Source organism: Stegostoma tigrinum, chromosome 45, assembly GCF_030684315.1.
Source record: "Stegostoma tigrinum isolate sSteTig4 chromosome 45, sSteTig4.hap1, whole genome shotgun sequence".
Classification (NCBI taxonomy): domain Eukaryota; kingdom Metazoa; phylum Chordata; class Chondrichthyes; order Orectolobiformes; family Stegostomatidae; genus Stegostoma; species Stegostoma tigrinum.
The window spans coordinates 13,856,964-13,881,579 of record NC_081398.1 but is presented as its reverse complement, the minus strand read 5'-3'; the positions used below and the strand labels follow the sequence as shown (position 1 = coordinate 13,881,579).

Below are 24,616 nucleotides of genomic sequence, written 5' to 3'. Positions count from 1 at the left end.
CCTTTCAATTCCCGAGGTCAGAAGTCACACAGCACCAGATCATAGTCCTAGTCATTTCACCTGACAAAGGAGCAGTGCTCTAAAAGTAGGTGATTTCAAATGAATCTGTTGGACTATAACCTTGTGTGACTTCTAACCTCTTCCTCCCCAATCCAACAGCGGCACCTCCACATCATGGCTTCAATTCCTGGCCCCTGGGATTCTACTTGTATCCTCTCTAGTGAAGACTGACACTATCTGTTTGTCTGCTATCTCATTACCTTCCTTACGAATATGACGGACTTATTTTCTATATAGCCAAAACTTACTTTGTTAACTGTTTTTTTTTTCTAATTACCTGAGGAAACATTTTCTATTTACTTTTATATTTTTGGCTAACTTTCTCTTGTAATCTAACTTTTCCCTCCATATTAATCTTTAAAGTAATTCTTTGCTTCTTTAAAAAAATTCCGTCCAATCTTCTGAATACTACTTTTGACTTTCTCAGTTATTCGTAGATGAAGGGTCCATGCCTTAGAATTTTCTACATCTGTTAGAAGAAGGTTAAGTCACCCCCAAAATTGTTTTGCATCAGGATAGCTGCACTTGGATGCTTACATCTTTACACAGTTCTTTGCTTCTCACCATTCATAAAATAGTCTTCCCAATATTAGATCATCAATTGTCCATAAATTACTGTACAAAATGCAGGTGCAGCAAGCAATTAGGAGGGCAAGTTGTGCGTTGACCTTGATCAAAAGAGGATTTGAGCACAAGGGTAAAAGGTGTCTCATTGCTTGCGCAGAACCTTGGTGAGACCACATTCTGTGTGCAATCTGGCTTTCTTTCAAGAAAGGATATAGGGTGATTTACCAGACCAATTCCAGGCATACTGGGAATATCCTTTCAGAAGTGATTGAGAAGACAGTCCCTATTTTTCTGAGGTTTAGAAAAATGAGAGGTGATCTCGTCTGAACTACAAACTTCATATAGAGCCACCAGGGGAGATGCAGGAAGGAGAATTCCCCTGGTTGGAGTGCAGACAAAATCCAAGTTTGAGAGATTTCTGACATCCAATGACATTAAGGAAATTGATGATCAGCTAAGATCCAAATGGCAGAGTAGGTCTGAGGGTTGCAACAGCCTGTCCTATGTGGCTGAAATTGATTGCTCAGTGTTTGCCCATGCTGATGATGTGGAGGTGCCATTGTTAGACTGGGGTGGACAAAGTCAGAAGTGACCTGGCACCAGGCTATAGGCCAACAGGTTTCTTTGGAATCACAAGCTTTCAGACTGCTACTCCTTTGTCAGGTGAAGTCACTTGTGATTTCAAAGAAACCTGTTGGACGCTAACCTGGTGTCGTGTGATTTTTGACTTTGCCTATGCTGAGATCTAGCTGCTGTGGTTTTGGGTCTGTATTGAGTTGACTGGAGATCTCTTACCTTAGCAATGCCTGCTGCTGCCACACCCATGTCCTCTCCATCAATGAAGATATGCATGGTGTCATCACTGGCACGCTTTACTCCAACTCGATTGCCAACCTGCAGTGAAAAAATGCAACGTGAAAATGGCCTTGGCTCAAAAGAAAGCACACATTGGGATGGTTTCCATGCAATCAGCATCAACATGGGTTCAGCTGCACAGAGACTATGGAGTAATCCCTGTAGCCAATGACTGTGAGCAAGAGAGAGCATGCCCGCGCAAGAGATTGAGAGCGCGCAAGAGATTGAGAGCGCGCAAGAGATTGAGAGCGCGCAAGAGATTGAGAGCGCGCAAGAGATTGAGAGCGCGCAAGAGATTGAGAGCGCGCAAGAGATTGAGAGCGCGCAAGAGATTGAGAGCGCGCAAGAGATTGAGAGCGCGCAAGAGATTGAGAGCGCGCAAGAGATTGAGAGCGCGCAAGAGATTGAGAGCGCGCAAGAGATTGAGAGCGAGAGCAAGAGAAAACCAGAGAGTCAGAGACAGAGACACTGACATGTAGTTGGATGAACTGCAGCGACCCATGCATCTGTTTGCTTTACATTGCAAACTGTTGGTGGACACTCAAGGGAACTGGGATGCCCTGGTCCCAACTGGAAGCCCTGTCCCGCCCAGGCCAGCTCCAACCCTGAACTTCTGAGATCAGCAAATGCCACACAAGGCAAGGTGAGATGTGCCAGTCCAAATAGCTCAGTGCCACTGCTTGCCAATTCCCTCCAAACTAAATAGCTCAGTGTCAGTCCAAAGCAGTGCTGGCTTCACACTGACCAAAAGAACCACTGACAACCCACTTTTCTGAAATAAAGGGATTTTTTTGCCCACTTGATGAGGCCAGAAGCACCTTGGTTTTGAAGGGCCCATCTGCAAAATGGCACCTCTGACAATGCTGCACTCCCTCATTCCTGACTTCTGCAAAGACCTGCTCAGATGAAGAATGTGCTGAGGTCTTCAACAAGGAGGCAACAGAGGGGGTGCTCAGTGAGTCACTGTTGACATGCAAACATTAATAAAGGAAGAACTCAACTCAGGTGAAACCGCGATGTTAGATCACCAAAATAAAATTATCCCATTGCCAGGTCATACCCTACGTTCAGGATCCATGCATGTTTGCAGAATAACAGGCCTTACTGTGAAACCCAGACTTCATCAGACTCTAACATCCCCTCTCACCGTCAGCCGTTCCATCGAGAAACCGTAGTTCTGCTTCTGTAGCATTCCGTTGCGTCTGATCTCAGAGCCACTGACCAGCCAGCTGACTTTTGACCTCAGCTCCAGTAACGAAGACGGAAGCCCGGAGGAGGAACAGGAGACATCCAAAGGCTGAAGGGTAGTCAGCCCAATGTGCAGAGAACCAGACCACTGTTCGTTGATCTCATCAATCTTAACCTGTGGGCGGCAGTAACATGACAGGAATTTGAGAAGTGAACAAGGGCAGATGAGAAGGGTCCTGAGGGATCGTTCTACACTGCGATACTGCTAAGATTTACAGGAAAACACTTCATTATGCTCGAGTTCCCTTCCATGTGGGATCTGGATGGCAGGAAAACAGAATAAAGTCTCACTGGTTTTTGTTCACGGCTCTCGGATACAAAGGAATTTGTATAGTCTCAGCCCATGCTGGGCTCACAGCAGCATACTGACAATTCAAATCAATTTGATATCAAATGTAAATCAAATTAAAGGAGGACTTCTAAAAAATTATCCACAGGATGAATCCACTTATTGTGCACTGCTGCATGCCCAGAGGGGAGTTTAGAGTCAACCACACTACTGTGGGTCTGGAGTCACATGTAAGCCAGATCAGGTAAGGATGGCACTTTTCTTCCTTATAAGACATTAGTGAACTAGATGGGGATTTCCAATAATTGATAATGGCTTCATGGACATCATTAGACTCTTATTTCCAAATTATTATCGAATTCAAATTCTACCATCTGCTATGGTGAGAATCGGACGTAAGTCCCGATATCATTACCTGGATTAATAGTCTAATGATAATACCACTTGGTCATCACCTCCCCAGCACGGCATGATAGGTGGAAACATTTGATATTGGTGCTCTTCTACAACTGGTAGAGATAGAAATACCATTGTGCACAGTATTTCATACATGTTGTACCAGTCTGATGAGACACCGTACAGGGAGCATTTCCTTGTATTTAATCCCATGCTGTACATGTTTAGGGCTCATTTGGAAATAAAAACAGAAATTGTTGGAAAAGGTCAGCAGGTCTGGTAGTGCCTGAGAAGAGAAATCAAAGTTAACATTTCGGGTCCGGTGACCCTCCCTTATGTGATAAAACTCATTGAATATGCTTAATGATCCGGTCTCGGTGGTCCTCTAAGGTAAGGAATTCCACTGATTCACAGACCTCGGAGAGAAGACATTCCTATACATCTCAATCTTAAATGGGTATCTCCTTGCCCTGAGATTATGCTCTGTGGTCCTAGGTTCTCTCACAACGTAAAACAACCTGCATCTACTCTGTCCAGTCCCGTAAGAATCTTGCGTCTTGATACATATCCCATCGATGCTCAAAAGCAGCAGTGTGTACTAACTACACAATGCACTGTTGATATTCAAAGATCCTCAGACAGCATTTTCTAAGCCCACGGCCACTTCCATCTAGAAGGACAAGGGCAGCAGATACATGGGAACACCATTCCTTCAAGTTCCCCTCCAAGCCACTCACAACCCTGACTTGGATATATATCGCCATTCCTTCATTGCCACTGGGTCACAGTCTTGGAATTCCCTCCCTAACGGCATTTGCGGGGGGGGGGGGGGCAACCGACAGCAGGTGGACTGCAGCAGTTCAAGAAGGCAATTCACTATCAAATTCTCAAGGGGCAACTAGGAACAGCTAATAAACGTTGGCCAGCCAGCGACATCCACATCCCACAAGTGAATAAAGTATTTTCTCATTCTTCTAAATGCCAATGAGAAAAAGCTCAAACTTCTCAATCTCTCCTCATAAGACAGACCTTCCAGTTCACCTTTGTGGACTGCCAGCAATGCCAGTATATCTTTCCTGGCAGTTGTTGGGGGGGCGGGGGGGAGCATTTCAGGAACGGGCTAAATACCGTGAGTTAAGATACTCATAGATTGGGATACAGCAGTCCTTGGGTGAAGATGTCAAAATGGGGGCAGGCAACCTACAACAATATTTGGCAGGAACTGCAGAATTTTGATTGGAGGTGACAGTTTGAGAGTAAATCGACATCAGACATGAGGGGGTATTTCAAATGGCAGTTGTTAAGAGTTCAGGAGCAGCACATTCCTGTGAGAATGAAGGATAAGCATGGCAAGTTAGGTGAACATTGGATGCCCAGGGATGTTATGACCTTGGTCAAGAAGAAAAAGGAAGCATATGTAAGGCCTAGAATGGGCACTAACTAAGCCCTTGAAGTATATCAGGAAAGTAGGTAGGAATTTAAGGAATTAGAATGGCTAAAAGGAGATGGCAAACAGGATCATGGAGAATCCAGAGGCTTTTTACACATATATAAAAAACAAGAGGATAGCAAGGGAAAGGGCTGGCTGGCCCCCACTCTAGGGCAAAGGAGAGAATCAATGTGCGGAGCAAGAAGAGCTAGGCGAGATTTTAAACTGATACTGTGTGTCAGTATTCACCAAAGAGAAAGAATTGCTGCAGGATAATCTCAGGGAAGGGAGTGTCGAATTTCTCAGCCAAGTTGCTATTAAAACGGAAGAAGTGCTGGGTGTCTTAAAAAGTATTAATTATAGAGTCAAGGGTTAGGTAGATAAACCCCCAGGTCCTCAGTGGATACATCCCAGAATATGGAGGGAGGCAAGAGAACAAATTGCTGGAGCACTGACAGACATCTTTGTATCTTCTTTGGCCACAGGCGAGGTCCCAGAGGACTGCAGAACAGCCAATGTTGTCCGATTGTTTAAGGAGGGTAGCTAGGATAATCCAGGAAATGACAGGCTTGTGAGCCTCACATCATGGTAGGGAAATTATTGGAAAAGTTTTTCAGGGAAGAAATCTATGTGCCATTTAGAAGCAAATGGGCGTATTAGCGACACACAGCATGTGGAGGAGGTCATACCTCACGAACTTGATCAAGCGTTTGAAGGATGTGACATGTGATTGATAAGGGAAAAGCAGTTGTCACCAGGGGCTTCAGTTAAGCCTCTGACAAGGTCCCTCATGGCAGATGGGGAGCAGTGGAAGGATGTTTTTGGAATGGAGGGTTGGGACTACTGGTGTTCCACAGGGATCAGTGCTGGAATCTCTGCTGTTTGTAGTCTACATAAATGATTTTGAGGAAAATGTGGCTGGTTTAATTAGTAAGTTTGTGGACGATACAAAGATTGCTGGAGTTGTGCGTAGTGAGGAGGATTGTCAGAGGATACACCAGGATACAGATCAGTTGTAGGCATGCGCAGAAAACTGTCATATGGTGTTTAATCAGGACAAATGTGAGGTGATACATTTTGGAAGGTCAAGTACAGGTGGAAATTATACAGTGAATGGCAGAGCCCTTAGGAGTATTGATATGCAGTGGGATCTGGGTGTGAAGGTCCGTAGGTCTCTGAAGGTGGCAGTGCAGGTAGATAAGGTTGTGAAAAAGGCCTATGGCATGCTTGCCTTCATCAGAAGGGGCACTGAGTACAAGGATAGACAAGTTATGCTGCAGCTTTATAGAAGTTTAGTTAGGCCACACTTGGAATATTGCGTGCAGGTCTGGTTGCCACACTACCGGAAGGATGTGGGGTGCTTTGGTGAAGATATGAAAAAGGTTTACCGGGGGGGGGGGGGGGGGTAGTTTTAGCTATGGAGGAAGGTTGAATAGACTGGCTTTGTTTTCACTGGAATGCAGGAAGTTGGGGGGGGTGACCTGAAAGAAGTTCATGAGATTGTGAATGGCATGGATAGAGTGCAAGTATGAGCCTTTTCCCAGGGTGGAGGGGTCAATTACTAGGGGGCAGAGGTTCAAGGTGTGGGGGATGAAGGGAGGTAGGATTTAGAAGAGATGTGCGAGGCAGGTTTTTCACACAAAGGGTGGTGGCTACCTGTAAAGCGTTGCCACAGGAGGTCTTAGAGTCATACAGCACAGAAACATACTCTTTGGTTCAACCAGTCCATGCAGAAGGTAATCCCAAGCTAAACTAGTTCCACCTGCCTGCTTCTGGCCCATATCCCTGCAAATTCATGCATCCATCCAAATAACTTTTAGAAGTTATAATTGTACCTGCATCCACCACTTCATCAGGAAGTTCATTCCACATGAGCCACCCTTCGTGTAAAAACATTAGCCCTTCCCTTTTCTCAAATCTCTCTCCTCTCACCTTTATTTTATAAACTTCTGTAAGATCACCTCTCAATCTCCTATGCTCCAGTGAAAAAAGTTCCAGCCTCTACTTATAACTCAACCCTTTCATACCCGGCAACAGCCTGGTAAATCTCTCATGAACCCTCTCCAGCTTGACATTATCCTTTTTCTAACTGGGATATCAGAACTGGACACAGTATGCCAGAAGCGGCCTCACTAACGTCCTGTACAACCTCAGCATAACGTCCTAACTCCTATGCTCAAAGGACTGCAGCAATGCAGACAAGCATGCCAAACGCCTTTTTAACCATCCTGTCTATTACACACACAACAGCAGCATTCAAGACGCACCTGTCGAAAACATGAATAGGAAGAGGGTAGAGGTATATGTATCCTGTAAAAGACGACAGTTTTGGTGTGGAGGGCAAGATGTGTCGGCACAGGCTTGGAGGGCCGAAGGGCCTGTTCTTGTGCAGTATTGTTCTTTGTTCTTCGGGTCCAAAACTGATCACAGTATTCTAGCTGTGGTCTGATGAATGTGTTTTATAGCCTCAGCAAGACCTCCCTACTTTTACATGCCATTCCCTTTATTTCAAAGGCCAACAATCCATTTGCCTTCCCTATTACCCACTGAATGTGGATGCTAGCATGCTGTGGTTCATGCACGAGGACTCCAAACTTCCACTGTGCTGCAGCTGTCTGCAGTTTCTCTCCATTTCACTAATATTCAGTTCTTCTATTCTTCCTTCCAAAATGCATAACCTGGCATTTTTCCACATTACATTCCATCTGCCAGGTTTTCTGTCCAGTCATATATATCCTGTCTATATCGCTCTGTTCATTCTTTAGGTTATCCCCCCCACTTGCCTTCCCACTGACTTTTGTATCATTTATAAACTTGGTGAAAGTCTATTCACTTCCTTCATGTAAGTCACGAATACATATTCTAAATAGTCGAGACATTGATCCTTCTGGCACCCCACTAGATGCCATTCTGAAAATGCCTCCCTTATAGCTATCATCTATCCATGCTAACACACTATTCTCTCAACACCACTGGCTCTTATACTATTAAGCTGAGGGACTAATTGGCTTTCAGTCCCATTAGTTTCCCCAGTTCTTTTTCTCTAAGCGATAGTTATTATATTTATTTCCTCTCCCCTTGACTATTTTATGTTTTTGGAATGCTGTTAGTATTCCTCTATCTTAAGAGGCGACACGGTGGCTCAGTGGTTAGCACTGCTGCCTCACAGCACCAGGGACCCGGGTTCAATTCCATCCTCAGGCGACTATCTGTGTGAAATTTGCACATTCTCCCCACAGTGCAAAGATGTGCAGGCTAGGTGGACTGGCCATGCTAAATTGCCTGTAGTGTTCAAGGATGTGTAGATTAGGTGACCTATAGGGGGATGGGTCTGGGTGGGATGCTGAGGGTCAGTGTGGACTTGTTGGGCTGAAGGGCCAACTTCCATACTGTAGAGATTCTAATAACCTAATAAAAAATAATCTAATAATAAAGGCTGATGCAAAGTATTTATTTGGTTCTTCTGCCATTTTCTAGTTCCTCATTATTTTCTCAGCCTCATTCTCTGAGATGGCTAAGTTCGCTTTGCCCCAAGTCTTTGTTTCTTTGTCTTTTAGAGAAGCTTTTATTCTCAGTTCTGATATTACTTGCTAGTTTACCGTCAGTTTATTTTTTGTGTTTTCACCTTTTTTGTTGGTTTTTAAGACTTTCACAATTCTTTGCTCCACCACTAATCTTTGCCATGTTGTATGTTTCTTTCCTTTAATTTTGATTTTATCTTAAAATTTCTTTGGCTAATTTATCCACTTCAAAGAATCCTCCTTCCTCAACAGAATTTTTGTTTGCTGCAGTTCATGAGCTAGTTTCTCTACTGTCTTTTCTACTAAACTCCTTTCCAAGTTCACTTCAACCGTGCTTTCATCCATATGCAGTTACCCTTATTTAAGTTTTGTACAGCTGTTTCTGATCCAAGCTTCCCACTCTCAAACTGAAGAGTGGCTGAGAAGAGAACCAGACTCTTGAGAAATAGATAAAAATGTGGAGTTGAGAACATAGTCAGATCACATTTGATCTTATTGAATGGTGGAATAGGTTGAATGACTTCCTCCTGTTCCTATTGTCTAATCAGGTATCATCTTGCAGGTTGGTGCTATTGGCTGTATTCAACTGTGTACTAGGGAGCCATTTGCAAAACTGATCAAGCACCTTCAGACCTCACACCAGAAGTAGACAAAGCTTCCTCATGATGCTGGTTGAAGGCCCACAAATCCATTCTGCACTCAACCTGGGACAGAAAAGCCTGGTCTAACTTGGTGCTGACCATGTCACGCTCACATAATCAAAGCTGTGAAGGAGCTTGCCAACTCAGAACATTTCTGCCCTCCATGACCCATCTCTCCCAAGTCTTTCTTCCGATCACTGTTAAGTTCTCTTTCCAAGTATTTATCCAAATCTCTTTTCGAAAGTTATAAATGAATTTCTGTTCATTGTCCTTTCAGGCATCTGGTAGATCAAAATTACTGCTAAATAAAAATATCATTATCAGTTGCTCCACCAATTATCTCACATCTGTATTGTTCAGTTACCAATGGTTCTCCCATCAGGGGTCCAGTTGTATACTGAGTTCCCATCTATTGCATAACACTGACCCAACCATTAATAACAAGACAGGGGGATCAACTCTGGTTCAAAGGAGATTATAGGAGGGATGCCAGCAGCAGCACTAGGCATGCCTCAAAAATGAGGTGCCAATGTGGTGAAGCTATCAAACAGGTCTATTTGCATGCCAAAGAACATAAGCAGTAAGTGGTTTAAAAAAAAGCTAAGTGATCCCACAACCTATGAAACAGATCGAGGCTCTGTAGTCCTGCTACATCCAGTCATCAATAAACTTCCCTCCATTGTAATGTTCTTGGATGACTGCACAATATTCAGCACCATTTGCAACTCCTCAGATACTGAAGTAGTACAGGTTCAAATGTAGCAAGACGTCAGTTCAAGCCTGGATATTGTCTACAAGTGTCAAAGTCACAGGGATGTCGAGCACAGAAGCTAACCTTTCGGTCCAACTTGTCCATGCCAATTATATTTCCTAAATTTTTTTCAGGTCATATTGGCCAGCATTTGGCCCAAATCCCTCTTAAACCCTTCTTATACATATACCCATCCTTTTTAAATGTTGTAAATGTACCAGCCTCCACCACTTCCTCTGGCAGCTCATTCCATATACACACCACCCTCAGCGTGAACACACTGGTCATAGGGTTCCTTTTAGATCTTTCCCCTTTCGTCTTAAACCTATGCCCTCTAGTTTTTGACTCCCCCACCCTAAGGAAAAGACCTTGTCTACTCACGCTATCTGCGCTCCTCATGATTTTATAAACTATAAGGTCACCCCTCAGCCTCTGACACTCTAGGGAAAACAGCACCAGCCTATTCAGCCTCTCCCGAAAGATCCAACCCTGGCAACACCCATGTATATCTTTTCTGAATCCTTTCAAGTTTAACAACATGCTTCTTAAAGTAGGGAGACCAGAACTGCACACAGTATTCCAAAAGTGGCCAAACCAATGTCCTGTACAGCCACAACATCACCTCCCAACTCCTATACTCAATGCACTGACCAATAAAAACAAGCATACCAAAACACCTTCTTCACCATCCAGTTTACTTGGGACTCCACTTCCAAGGAACTATGAACATGCAGTCCAAGGTCTCTTTGTTCAGTAACACTCCCCAGAACCTTACTATTAATTTGTATAAGTCCTGCCTGGTTTGCCTTTCCAAAATACAGGACCTCACATTTATCTAAATTAAACTCAATCTGCCACTCCTCAGCCTATTGGCCCATCTGATCAAGATCCTGTTGTATTCTGAGGTAACATTCTTCACTGTCCACTACACATCCAATTTTGGTGTCATCTGTAAACTTACTAACCGTACTTCCTGTGCGCACATCCAAACCGTTTATATAAATGGTGAAAAGCAGTGGGCCCAGCAATGATCCTTGAAGCACACCGCTGGTAATAGGCCACAAGTGTGAAAAATAACCCTTCTCCATCACCACTCCCTATCTTCTTCTCTCGAGCCAGTTATGCTCCAAATAGCTAGTTCTGCCGTATTCCGTGCGATCTAACCTTGCTAACCAGTCTATGAGGAATGTTCATGACACACAAATGTCAGGCAATGGCTGTCTCCAAAAAGAGATAATCTTAAGCACTGCTCTGCTGGACTCACCATACAAATTTTGAGAAGATTTGTAACATACAAATACTGTGGCTACAAGACCATGTAAGAGTTTCAGAATACTATAGCAAGTAACTCACAGCCTGGCCCCCACCATCAATGAGGCACAAATCTGCAATGTTACGGAATACTCCTCACTTGCACAGATGGGTGCAGCTCCAACAATATTCAAGAAGCTTGACTGCATCCAGAACTAAGCATCCTGCTTGACTGGCACCACAATGGCGAGGCAATGGCCCTGTGGTATCATCACTGGGCTGTTAAAACAGAAACCCAGGGTTCAAATCCTGCCACAACAGATGATAGAATTTGAATTCAATAAAGAGAGTCTGGAATCAAGGTCTGCTGACAACCATGAATCCATTGTCAGTTGTTGGAAAAACCCATCTGATTCATTGATGTCTTTTAGGGAAGGAAGCTGCTATCCTTACTGACTCCAGACCCAAGCAACGTGGTTGATTTTTAACTGCCCTCTGAGCAATTCGGGATGGGCAATAAGTGCTGGCCTGGCCATCGACCGCCCACATCGCATGAACGAATAAAAAAAACCCACAAACATTCATTCCCTCCAACACTGATGCTCAGCTGCAGCAGTGAATATTCTGAACAGCAGAAAATCACCCAAGATCCTTGGACAGCACCTTCCAAACGCACCAGTATTTCCATTTAGAAGGTCAAGTGCAGCAGATATATGGGAACACCATCTATTCTCTCCAAGCCATTCATTATCCTGACTTGGAAATGTCTCTCCATTCCTTCTCTGTCGAAATCCTAGAACTCCCTCCCTAAGGGCATTGTGGGTCAACATACAGCCCATGGACCGTAGTCGTTCAAGAAGGCAGCTCACGACCACCTTCTTAAGGGCAACTAACAGTGGGCAATAAATATTGGCCAGGCAGCAACACCCGTGGCCTGCGAGTAAATGAAAAGAAGTCCCATTTCATTGACTGATGGTCAAAGAAGGTGCGACTTCGTGTGGTTCACTGTCAATCTGCAGACTCTTCCAATATGTAGATTGAACAGATTCTTGCTGTGAGCTAGTCTCACCCTTGATCTGAGCAACTACCACACACATTTCTGGTATCAAAACTCCTTGCTTATTTTGAACACCACTTTTGGAAGGAGACAAGTTCAATCCAGTTAATCTCATGCTCTTTGATTTTTTTCTATTGCATGGCCATGTTTTTTCACCTTTAAATATTTACCCAATTCAACCTTTCAATCAGAGAATTTCAAATTCTAATCATTGGCCGTGTCAAGATTATTTGCTGATATTGCCTCTGGTTCTTTTTGCTGATCAGATTTAATCTGTGGCCTCTGGCTAGCAAATGGTCAGCCATTGGAGGTGGTTTTTGTTAATCCATCCCTCTAAATAGTTGATGATTTTGAATGTATTAATCTAATCAGTTATTAAGAGAGATTGGAAAGGCTGGCGTTGTTTTCATTGGAGCAGAGGAGATTGAGAGGGCATGTGATTAAGATGTATAGAATTATGAAGGGTGTAAATAGGGTAGAGAGAAAGAAACCTTTTCCCTTGATGGAACGACCAATGACAAAGTGGCATAGACTTCAAGTAGGAGGCAGGAGGGCTACAAGTGTGAGGAAAATGTTTTCATCCACAGGGTGTTGGGAATCTGGAGCTCATTGCCTGCAAGAGTGGTAGAGGCAGAAACCCTCATAACACTGAAATATTTAGATGACCACTTGCAATGCCAGGGCATACAAGTCTATGGGCTAAGTGCGGTGGCTGTGTTTGACTGGTACAGGGACTCTATGGGCCAAGTGCCTTTTTCAGTCTGTAGATTTATATTACTCTAATTGCCTCTTTGGCATGTCAGCTGCAAGAAGATTATTGTTTGAGTTACCTCGAAGAGCTCATCAGACCTCAACTCCTTCATGCTTAGGACAACTCCATGGGAAAAGCCATGGATCCGAACAGCTCGACATCCGTCATTCTGCAATGCCACGTTCTTCCCGCAGTTGGAATGGAATCGGTGCGCGATTCCTGGAACTGAAAGGTGAGAGTGTGCGTCAGTTTGAAGCGTCAACCACATTTGCCATTCACCTGCCTAAATCCCACACTTGTGCAACCCCTTTAAAGCAAAAGAACTATTGGCATGACGTGTTCATTGGAGAAACTGGACTGCTGCGGTAAGCAGGGATGCACATCAGTGTTTGCGGTGTCTGGACCTTACCTCAGGGGTCTGAATTGGACATTTATTATCCAGGCTACACATGGGTGGTACAACTGTTGCTCTGCGAAGAAGGGGTGGCGCTGATAATTTGACATGCCCGTGAACCACTGCTGTTCAGGTACCTTGACCAAACGGCCATCTTTCATGGGCAAAACATGGAAGGTGGATCTTTGATAATGGGAACTGCAGATGCTGGAGAATCCAAGATAACAAAGTGTGGAGCTGGATGAACACAGCAGGCCAAGCAGCACCTTAGGAGCACAAAAGCTGACGTTTCGGGCCTAGACCCTTCATCAGAGAGGGGGATGGGGAGAGGATTCTGAAATATATATGGAGAGAGGGTGAGGCAGACCAAAGATGGATAGAAGAGAAGGTAGGTGGAGAGGTGGTTTTGGGTGAGGGGATAGGTCAGTCCGGGGAGGGTGGACAGGTCACAGAGACGGGATGAGGTTAGTAGGTAGGAAATGGAGATGCGGCTTGAAGTGGGAGGAGGGAATAGGTGAGAGGAAGAACAGGTTAGGGAGGCGGGGATGAGCTGGGCTGGTTTTGGGATGCAGTGGGGGAAAGGGAGATTTTGAAGCTTGTGAAGTCCACATTGATACCATTGGGTTGCAGGGTTCCCGAGCGGAATATGAGTTGCTGTTCCTGCAACCTTCGGGTGGCATCATTATGGCACTGTAGGAGACCCAGGATGGACATGTTGTCTAAAGAATGGGAGGGGGAGTTGAAATGGTTCACGACTGGGAGGTGCAGTTGTTTGTTGCGAACTGAGCGGAGGTGTTCTGCAAAGCGGTCCCCAAGCCTGTGCTTGGTTTCCCCAATGTAGAGGTAGCCACACAGGGTACAGCGGATGCAGTATACCACATCTTGGGGCCTGGGATGGGGGTGAGGGAGGTGGTGTGGAGGCAAGTGTAGTACTTCCTGCATTTGCAGGGGAAAGGTGGGTCTTTGTTAGGTTATCTGGGCTGCAGAAAGCATTGCATTGAAACATATCACTGCCTCTCTGCTACTCGGGTGGAGCCGGTGAGGACAACAGGCAGGAGGGCCAAGCTTTCTCCCCATCCCGGACCCTTAGACCCAAGGATTGGGAAGCAAACATGTGGTGTCATTATACCCTTTCCCCAGCTAGTGGTAAACAGGTATTGCAGCAAAGAGCTTGAGACTCTGGTGGCCAAAGTATTCTTATCTGGTTAAGTAAGTTGCAGTGGGAGGGATGGGGCTAAGATGGCTGGGGTTAGAAAAAAGATCTCTAAGATTTGCAGCAACATCTCAACCCCAGGCTTTCTACTGAACAACAGACTACTGGAAGTGCTGAGTGACAGAGCAGGTGCTGCTGGTGATGGCAGAGGAACACGAATGGCAGACGTTATATGCATACCTGGGGATTGTATTGGGAAGGACTTCTCTGTGGCATTGCTCAGTGACAGGCTATTGTCCACAGGTGGTGAGCCGCTGGTAATAGATACTTGGACGCACTGTCCATATAGATCAACCACAGCATAAAGCTCTGTAGGCAGAGGACACAGGACAGTAAATAGCAGCTGCAGTACACTCGCTGAACTTCAATTAAAACAAACACCTCCTGCCACTCTTCATCAGAAACTGAGGGGGACTGTAGGGGTAAGTGCGGAACAAGAAGCAAGCTCATAGTAGGTAGCCCTGTCTCCGAGATGTAACCGAACATGAAAATCTAACAGAGGTAAGAGGTGCTGCAACTGTGCACTGAGTGTTTTGTTCATGGTCCTTTCTTTGCTGAGGAATATGATGGAGGCAGAGATCACTCTTCTTAGAGCCTATGGATTCCCTTTGAACAGCCTAATGACAGGTATTTCTACAATGCCACTCAAGGCTTCATCTGTCATCCCACAGTTTAAAAGGATGACACTTGCACTGTTAGCTCATTGGTAAATTCGCCTCCCTTTGCTCTCAGGCAATTCTCTCCCACTTCATCTTGAATCATGCCAATTGGGAGACAAGCAGTTTCAGAGGCAAGGGCAAGACCTCCTGACAACACCAGCTTCTGCTGAGTTAATACACTGCAAGGCTTCTGTGCCCCTGGACTAGACACAAACTGATGCAATTTTTCCCTGACTCCTGACTGTTGACCTCACAGTAATTCCTTTCTCAACGCGCTTATGCATTATGTCATGCACTAGCCAATTGGAGTGCTGATTCAAAGCTGAGCATCATGGGGGACCGAAGCTCTTCTCTCCAGTGAAAAGTAGAGAGGGGTTCTGTGCAGGGGTCCTAAGTTTTAAACACCTCTTCTCAAAAGTACTGCTTTCACAACTGGGCAGTGTCAGTCTGGGAATAATAGCCCGAATCCCGATAACAGGGGTTAAACCAACAAGCATTTGGCCTAGAAGGAAGAGCAAGTGACGGAAAGCGATAGAGTGTGAAAGATGAAATATAGAATCTTTAAAATTCCTCTGAGGCACTCACTACCCTGGCTTGGAAAAATATTGCTGTTTCTTCATTGCTGCTGGATCAAAATTCTGGAACTCCCACCCTAACAGTATTCTGCAACATATTAACAACATAGCAGATCAAGAAGGCAGCTCGACACCATTTCTGTAGGGCAATTAGGGATGGACATCAAATGCTGGCCCAGCCAGCAGTGCCCACATCCATGAACGAATATTTTAAAAAATTAAGGAGAAGGGGAAAGAAAACAAGATAGCACAAGAGGCCATAAGAGTGAGGGAACAAGTGTGAAGGAACGAGAGAACAAGACCAAGCATGAAAGACAGCAAGACATTATGACACCGTAAAAAACTGAAAGATCAAGGCTGAGGGAACATGAGTAGAAGTGAAGTAGAATAATTCAGCAATGGAATGACAGCATCATGAGAGAACGAGAGAGAGAGCACGAAAGAGGAGAAAAAGTGCTACCCCTATTTAGAGAAAGCAGTCAAATTGAGCGACAGATCGCTGTCTCCATATGCCAGGTATTGGTGAAAACTGGCTAGTAGATCAATGTTTGCTAATGGTTCCTCTCTTCACCAGGGTTGGACACCAAGCACATTGATTTCACAGTGATAATTTACCTGGCGGTAGGCCTGAGCACGCCACTCCCTGATCCACCCCATTGATGTAGTAATGGAGGTCACCATTCGAGCTGCGCATCATCCCAATTCGCGAGCCAGTGGTTAATGAGTCCAGATCGCAGCCATAATTGTTGCGCATCGTGTTCCCGTCTTGCATAATAGCTGTGCCACTGAAAGCGGGGTTGGGATGACAGGTCAAGATCATCAGAAAGATGTTTAGAACTGTAACCACTCATGACAGGCAATGATAGACGCCCATGCATACCTATGCAGCAAGGCCCCAGGGAACTGGCCATCATTAAAGACTGGGGTAAGCTCTCTCATGATTGGTCAGGAAAAACATGTGCAGACCCTCAGAGGCAACAGGGCTCAAAGTAAGGTCAGTCAGGATCTAAAAACGTGAGCACAGGCTCGAGACCAAATGGCCTTCTGCGCTAATGAGCCGCAAATGCCGACAACATCAAATGTTGAAATTCTCATGAGTGTTTTCAAAATTGATTGGTGACCTTGCCCTCCTTAACTAAAATCTACACTAGTTCCCAAAATCTCCCCACCTCTGTAATCTACACCTCTTCCTAACTGTATAACCTGATCTAGTTTTGATGTCTCTTCCTATCTGTAATCTCCTCCAGCCTCTCCATCTCTATAACCTTCTCTCGGCACTATAGCTCTCCCTGTCTCTGTAACCTGATCTAGCTCTGATGTTCCTCCCTATCTCTAACCTCTTCCAGCCCCTACACCTCTCCCCATCTTTGTAAACTCTTCAAGCACTACAAGTTTGTCCATCTCTGTAATCTCTTCCAGCTACTACAATCCTACAAGATCTCTGCCCTCCTGTAATTCGAGTATCTCCAGATTTGTACTGGTCCACAACAGGTGGTCTCTCTCTCTCTCACTCACTCAAAATTTCTCTCTCCCCCCCTTTCAGATGTTTCCATGAATCTCCATCTCTGCCTGAGTTACTGACCTGTCTCTACGGTGTACTTGTTGAGAGATCTGCTAGGTGATGCTCTGTTCAAGCACCTCAAACAATTTACTACTTTTAAGGTGCATGCTGTTACTGTAGGACACACAGTAAAGTCAACAAAATTATCGCATTAAAGCACATCTTCCTAATTTGGGCTTCCAACTCCTTTTGCCCAGGCCTTTCAACTTACTGCAAGGCACGTGGAACGAGAAACCACTGGACCAGTAAGATCCACTGGCTGGGTGATTCATTTACAGAATCATACAGTACCAAAGAAGCCCTTTGGCCCATCGAGCCTGTGCTGCCAAAAATATACTAATACCTGCACTAGTCTCACTTTCTCTCATTAGGCCCATAGCCTTGAACTTTTTTTTAACAGAATCCCTGCAGTGTGGAAACAGGCCCTTTAATCCAAGTCCACAACAAACCACACAGCATCCCATCCAGACCCAAACCTCTACAGACCTACCTAATCTAAACAAGTTGGAGTGCTCATCCACATTTTTAAAGATTGTGAGGTTCCCACTTCAACTACCTTCCCAGCCAGTGCATTCCATACCACCACCACAACCCTCTTGGGTGAAAATATTTTCCTCAACTCCCCACTAAACTTCCTGCCTTTCACTTTGAAGGTGTATTCCCTTGTTATTAACCCCTTAAGAGGAACAGCTGCATTCTATTTACCCTGTCTACGGTCCTCATAATCTTACAGACCCTGATCAGGCTCCCCGCTTCAACCACGTCTGTTCTCAAGAAAACAACCCAAGCTGATCTAGCCTCTCTTTGACAATAAAGAGCTCGATCTCAGGCAACATCCTGGTAAGCCTCTTCTGTATCTCCTCCCAATCACACGCTTCTCAGTGTGGTGTGGAGACCAGAACTGCACATAGTTGTGGCTTAACTGAGATAACAAGGCATCGAGTTGGATGAACACAGCAGGCCAAGCAGCATCTTCAGAGCAGAAAAGCTGACGCCTTCTTCGTTTTCTGATGAAGGGTCTAGGCCCAAAATGTCAGCTTTCCTGCTCCTCTGATGCTGCTTGGCCTGCTGTGTTCATCCAGCTCTACATTTTGCAATCTCAGATTCTCCAGCATCTGCAGTTCCTATTATCTCTGTGGCTTAAGTGAAGTGCTATATAGTTCCAACATGACGCCCCTGTTCTAATGCCACTGCTGATAAAGGCAAATGTCCTGTATACCTTCTTAGCTACCTTATTAACCTGTCCTGCCACCTTCAGGGATCTGTGGACAAGCACTCAAACATTCCTCTGAGCTTCCTGGTGTCTGCACCCAAAGATTCCTGAGCTTCCTGGTGTCTTCCTACTCATTGAATTCTCCTTTGTTCCTTCTTCCAAAGTGCGTCATACACATCCATACAAACTATATCAACTTCTCCACCCTCATCTAAACTCATCATCATTTTCTCGAAAAATTCCACTGTATTTGTTTGGTATGACTGCCCTGACAAAGCCATGCTGACTATCCCAGATCAAACTTTCCGTTCTGACAAAGAACCACTGGTCCCAAAATGTTGATTCTGATTTCTCTCCACAGATGCTGTCAGATCTGCTGCAATTTTGCAGCAATTTTTGTTTTGGTTTCAGATTTCCAGCATCTGCAGTTCTTACTTTTTTTTGGCCTGATCAAACCTTGATTCTCTAAATGGAGATTAATTTTATCCTTCACTATTATCACCAATATTTTCCCTAACATAGATGTTAAAGCCACTGTTTATAGCTCACTGTTCTACGTCTACCACTCTTCTTGTAAAATGGAACCTCATTAGCTATCCTTCAGTTCTAGGCACTTCCCTTGATTTGATTAGAAATTTGGGCCAGGGGCCTCTGTAATTTCTTCCCTCATATCCCACTGCAGCCTGGGATACAACTCATCCAGGCCTGGGGATCTGTTTATTTTTAAATTTGCCAAAGCCTCAAATACCTCCTTGGTTCTCACATTAATATGTTCAAGAACTACTGAAGGATCTACATTCACAAACTCTGTACTTGGATCCTCCTACACCTGAATAAGGACTGGTGTGAAGTAATTATATAACACTCTACCAAACATCCTCCAGGTTCACACTCAGATTGTCCCCTTGGTCCTAGTCCTTTCCTGGTTATTCTCTTCTTTGACATACTTGTGGAATATCTTGGGATTCTCCCTAATCTTGCCTGCCGGCATTATCACATACTCACTCATCGCTATCTTCATTGCGTTCCTGAGGTCCTCCCATACTTTCTCTACTCCTCTAGGGCTTCTATTATTTTTCTCCCTTTCTGCCTGTAACACATCGCTCTTCTCCCTTTTATCCAGTCCTTTTTGTTCATAGAATCATGGAGTCATACAGCATGGAAACAGACCCTTCAATCCAACTTGTCCACGCTGACCATAATTCCAAATTAAACTACTCCCACCTGCCCACACTTGTTGATACCCCTCTAAACATTTCTTATTCATATTCTTATCTAAATATTTTTTACACAACGTAACCGCACCCGCTCTGGATGTTCATGAACCAGTCTCTTTTAAAACAAAAAAAGCTTTCTCCTCTCACCTTAAAAATATGCCGCCTTGTCTTGAAACAACACTTGCCATTCACCTTATCTACACCCCTCATGATTTTATAAACCGCGATAAGGTCACGTCTCAGCCTCCCATGCTCTATCCAGCCTCTCGTTATAACCCAAACACTCCATTCCCAACATTTTGATAAATCTCTTCAGAAGCCTCTTGAGCGTAATAATATCCTTCTTATAAAAGGGAGGACAGAACTGAACACTACGCTCTAGAAGAGTCCTCACCAAGATCCTGTACAACTTTGACGTAATGTCCCAACTCCTATGCTCAAAGGTGTCAGCAGTGAAGGAAAGCATGCTAAACACATTCTTAACCATCCTATTCACATGTAATGCAAACTTCAAACATTTATGCATCTGAACCCTGAAGTGTTTTGGTTCTAGAACATTACCCAAGGTCCTACTTTTAATTGTACAAGTCTTGCCTTTGTGTTTATTTTACCATAATGCATTCATCCAAATTAAACTTCAATCTTCACTCCATTGACCCATTTGATCAAGATCTTTTTGCAATCTTAGATAACTTTTTACACTGCCCATTACAGCACCAATCTTGGTGTCGTCCACAACTTAGGAAACATGCTTTCTATATTCGCATCTAAATCGTTTATATATATGACAAACAAAAGTGGGTCCAGCTCCGATCCCTGTGAAACAACGCAAGTCATAGGCCTCCATCATTGACAAACAACATTCTACCATTTCACACCGTGTTCTCTCAGATTCTCCAGCATCGGCAGTTCCTGCTAACTCCACCACTCATTGGTTAATCATGAGGGGTATAAATAAGGTGAATGGCAAGTGTCATTCCCTAGGGTGGGGGATTACAAGACTAGGGGGGCAGATTTTTAAGGTGAGAGGAGAAAGCGTTTTCTTTTTTAAAAAAAAAGAGTGGTTCATGAACATCCAGAGCGGGTGCAGTTACAATGTTTAACATCTCTTGCTGTTGAGCCAATTTTGTATCCAATTGGGAAGCTCGCTCTGAATCCCATGTGATCTAAATGTACTAATCAGCTGACCATGTGGATCCTTGTCAAAGGCTTTACCAAAGTCCACGTAAACAATGTCTACCACTCTGCCCTTAATTTTCTTGGTTACATTCAAGAGTTCAAGTTCAACAGACACGATTTGCCTTGTGCAAAACCATCCTAACTAATCCTAATCATTCCTTGTCTCTCCAAATACATATAAATCCTATCTTTCAAAATCACTTCCAATAACTCACCCACCTCCAAAATCAGACTCACAGATCAATAATTCCCAGGTTTCTCCTTAAACAAAAGCACAACATAGCCACTCTCCAGTCATTAAGCACCTCACCTGTGTTTATAAATGATGAAAATATTTCTGCAAAGGGCCCTGCAATTTCCTTCCTAGATTCCCTGGGATACACTAGATCAGGTCCCAAAGGTTTATTCACCCTTATATTTTCCAAGACCTCCTTCCTCTTCCTAGATATCCGCGATTCTCTGCATTTGCTGCTGCTCCTTTTGACCCTAAAGGGAACATGTTGGAACTGTACTCCGCCCTCAGTAACTTTCTGAATGCCTCTTACTGTTCTGCTGTAGATTTACCCTGGAGTAGCTGTTCTTAGTCTACTTTGACCAGAAAACTGCTCCCCCTAAACTCTTTATGGCATGATTATCCCATTTATGTTGGAGTAGTCAAAATCCCCTTATATAATTACTGTATTGTTGTTTGTACACACCCTAGTGAATTGACTACATATCTGCCCCTCAATTGCCTGCTGATTGTTTGGGGCCGTATAATTCACTTCTAAGTGTGACTGCCCCCTTCTTATTTCTAAATTCTATCCACAAAGTCTCATGGCAATTCTTCCAAGATATCCTCTTTCCTTACTGCAGTAACTGACTTCCTATCTAATAATGTGACACCAGTTCCACTTTTGCACCCGTCCCTGTATTGCCTGAAGATTCTTTATCCCAAATCATTAAGTTGTCCCTCTCTCAACCACATCTCTGTGACAGGAACAAAATCACAGTTCCATGTGTTAATCCATACCCTTAATTTATCAGCCTTACTGCTAATATGCCTGACATTAAAGTAGAGGCCATCCAGCCTCTCCTTCCTCCCTTGAGGTAACATATGGCTGAACTTGCTCTGCCTTAGTTGCTTTTCCAGCTATGTCGTAGTGCTACTGAATTAGACACGCACTAACACTAGGTTCCATGCTCTCTTCGTCACCCCTATTCACCTCTCCCCACCTTGATTCTGATTGACAGCTAATGACCCAGTTCCTCTCAATGCCTGAAATGGTTCCAATATTAGATAAATTGCCACAAAATGCCCACAAAGGCTTTATTGTCCTCTGATCAGAATACTGAATGGCCTGGACAGAGTGGATATTGGGAAGATGTCTCCACAGGTAGGAGAGATTAGGACTCAAGGGCACAGCCTAAGAGTAAAAGGAAGACTTTTTAGAATGGAGATAAGGAGAAACTTCTTCAGCCAGAGAGTAGTGAATCTATGGAATTCACTGCTACAAAAGGCTGTGGAGGCCGTGTCATTGAGTATATTTAAGACAGATAGATAGGTTCTTGATTGTGAATGGGATCAAGGATTCTGGGGAGAAAGCAGGAGAATGGGGTTTAGAAGCTTATCAGCCATGATTGAATGACTGAGCAGACCCGATGGGCTGAATGGCCTAATTTCTGCTCCCAAGTCTCAGTGTCTTATGATCAATGGCCCACCTGACTTTTTCCTGCAGGTGTCAGAGCAGAGAGGAGGAGGTGGGGAGCCACTTTGCAAAGAGTATCATGTGCCTCTCAAACTCCAGCCTGCTGGCTCTACAGCCATCTACCAACACTCTGGGCTAGTTGGAGCTCAAACCACGGCTTGACCAGTATAAGCGACATTCCTGGTCACAGCTCAAAAGTGGAAGCCTCCCTGGACAAGGAAAAGTGAATCAAGATAAAAGTCAGATTCAACATGGAATAAATTCACCACCCTTTCTACCACAAACCCCACTAAACAGAGCATACCAATTTTGGAATTACCTCAACATCCAAGTGTCATAGTCTATATCTGTCATAGTGCTGGGAAATTCGAGGTCCTCCGGACGGATTGCTGTAACTCCTAAATAAGGGGGAGTCTCAATATTAACTATGACAGGAAAAATGTGATTAAAGTGGACAATATGGGAAAAATACACAGCAGAATGAATACAGTACAACCAGTGGACTTAAAACAGCTTGTTCAAACAGAACATATACAAACAGCATGCAACACCAGGAACTTACAACATAGGCACAGGCTACATTATCAATGCAGATATGTGCATATCCAGAACACTGTCAGAAACATCCCTCAGACTTCCCAACATAGCATTTCTAGATTCACACACTATATAGGCACGTGCACAGTAATGCAAAGCTGTCTAAAATAGTCGTGTAGTCATCCACATCATTTGGCTACACAGTCCATCAGTAACTGCGACAGATGCATTCACACCTAATTGGTCTAGAATAAAAACAAATACCCAGCAGGTCAGACAACATCTACTTACACTTCACCAGTAGGTGAAAAAGGTTGGGAGCCATAAAAAATTCTTTTCTTTACTCTTTCATGGAATGTGGAGTATTGCTGGCAAGGTCAGCATTTGCTGTCCATTTCTTACTGCTTTTGAACTGAATGGCTTGCTCAACCATTACTTAGAGCAGTTGAGAATCAACCTCAATACCATGGGTCTGGAGTCCTATGTAGGCCAGAATGGGTAACGAATCATAATTCCTTTCCAAAAGGACAACTGTGAACTGAATGGGTTTTTAATAACTCAGCTGTAGTACTTTGCACACAGTTCTGGGTGCTACTCAAAACCAATTTGGGCATAAATCAATCTTTTCTCTATCTGCAGTCTCTTTGAGGGTCTGTGGCATGGTAACTGGTGAGCCAACACTGTTTATGGCATTGGCTTCTGGCTCTGGAAGTCACTGCCACACACAGATTAATGGGCCTGCCCTGAGAGAGAGAAATGATGAGCAACATTGATGTCGACATATTGGAGAGAGTGTAGAAGAGGTTTCACGGGAACAGGGGAGGCAATGGCCTAGTGGTACTATCACTAGACTGGTAATCCAGAGACCCAGACCAAGTTCTGGAGGCCCAGGTTCTAATCCTACCGCGGCAAATGGTGGAATTTGAATTCAACAAGTATTGGAATTAAGAATCTAATGATAACTATGAATCCATTGTCGGAAAAACCCAACTGGTTCAGTACTGTCCTTTAGGGAAGGAAACCGCCATCCTTACCTGGTCTGACCTACATGTGATTCCAGACCCACAGCAATGTGGTGACTCTTAACTGCCCTGTGGGCAATAAATGCTGCCTGGCCAGTGAAGTGCCTCATTCCGTGAACAAATAGATAAAAATAATCCAGGAATGAGACACTTCAGTTATGAATAAAGATTGGTGAAGTCGAGATGCTTTCAGTGGAGAGGAGATGGCTAAGAGGACGTTTGATTGAAGATTTCAAAATCACGACTGTTCTTGACAGAGTGGATAGAGAGATGTAAAAGGACCAACAAACAGAGGGCACGGTCTCAAAGTGTTTGCAAAAGAAGCAAATAGGAAATAAGGATAAAACGCCCTTGTACAGCAAGTGGTTAAGTCAGTGTACATTGCTAAAAGTGTGGTGTTAGCAGGTTTAATTGAGGCCTTCAAGAAGGCATTGGATTCTTATTTAAATGAAAACAGTGTATAAGATTAAAGGGAAAAAGGAGGAGATTGGCACAAAGTTAAAAACCCAGACAGCCAGTGGAGATATGGTGCCTCCTGTAAT

The 24,616-nt window shown here is 44.2% G+C and overlaps 1 protein-coding gene across 5 annotated transcripts in view; it reads right to left on the bottom strand.

Moving 5' to 3' along the window:
* Positions 1-24,616, bottom strand: part of neurl4 (neuralized E3 ubiquitin protein ligase 4) — a 118,608-nt gene that overhangs the window by 36,774 nt on the left and 57,218 nt on the right. For 2 of the 5 annotated variants that reach the window (XM_059642604.1, XM_059642603.1), the window contains exons 13-18: positions 22,835-22,940; positions 16,273-16,442; positions 14,604-14,732; positions 12,896-13,041; positions 2,630-2,845; positions 1,423-1,521 (exon numbers count right to left, since the gene is read on the bottom strand). In XM_059642604.1, the coding sequence (XP_059498587.1) occupies positions 1,423-1,521; positions 2,630-2,845; positions 12,896-13,041; positions 14,604-14,732; positions 16,273-16,442; positions 22,835-22,940 (866 nt within the window). The remainder of the gene's footprint in view (positions 1-1,422; positions 1,522-2,629; positions 2,846-12,895; positions 13,042-14,603; positions 14,733-16,272; positions 16,443-22,834; positions 22,941-24,616) is intronic. The other 3 variants (XM_059642605.1, XM_059642607.1, XM_059642606.1) reach the window with 2 other exon arrangements.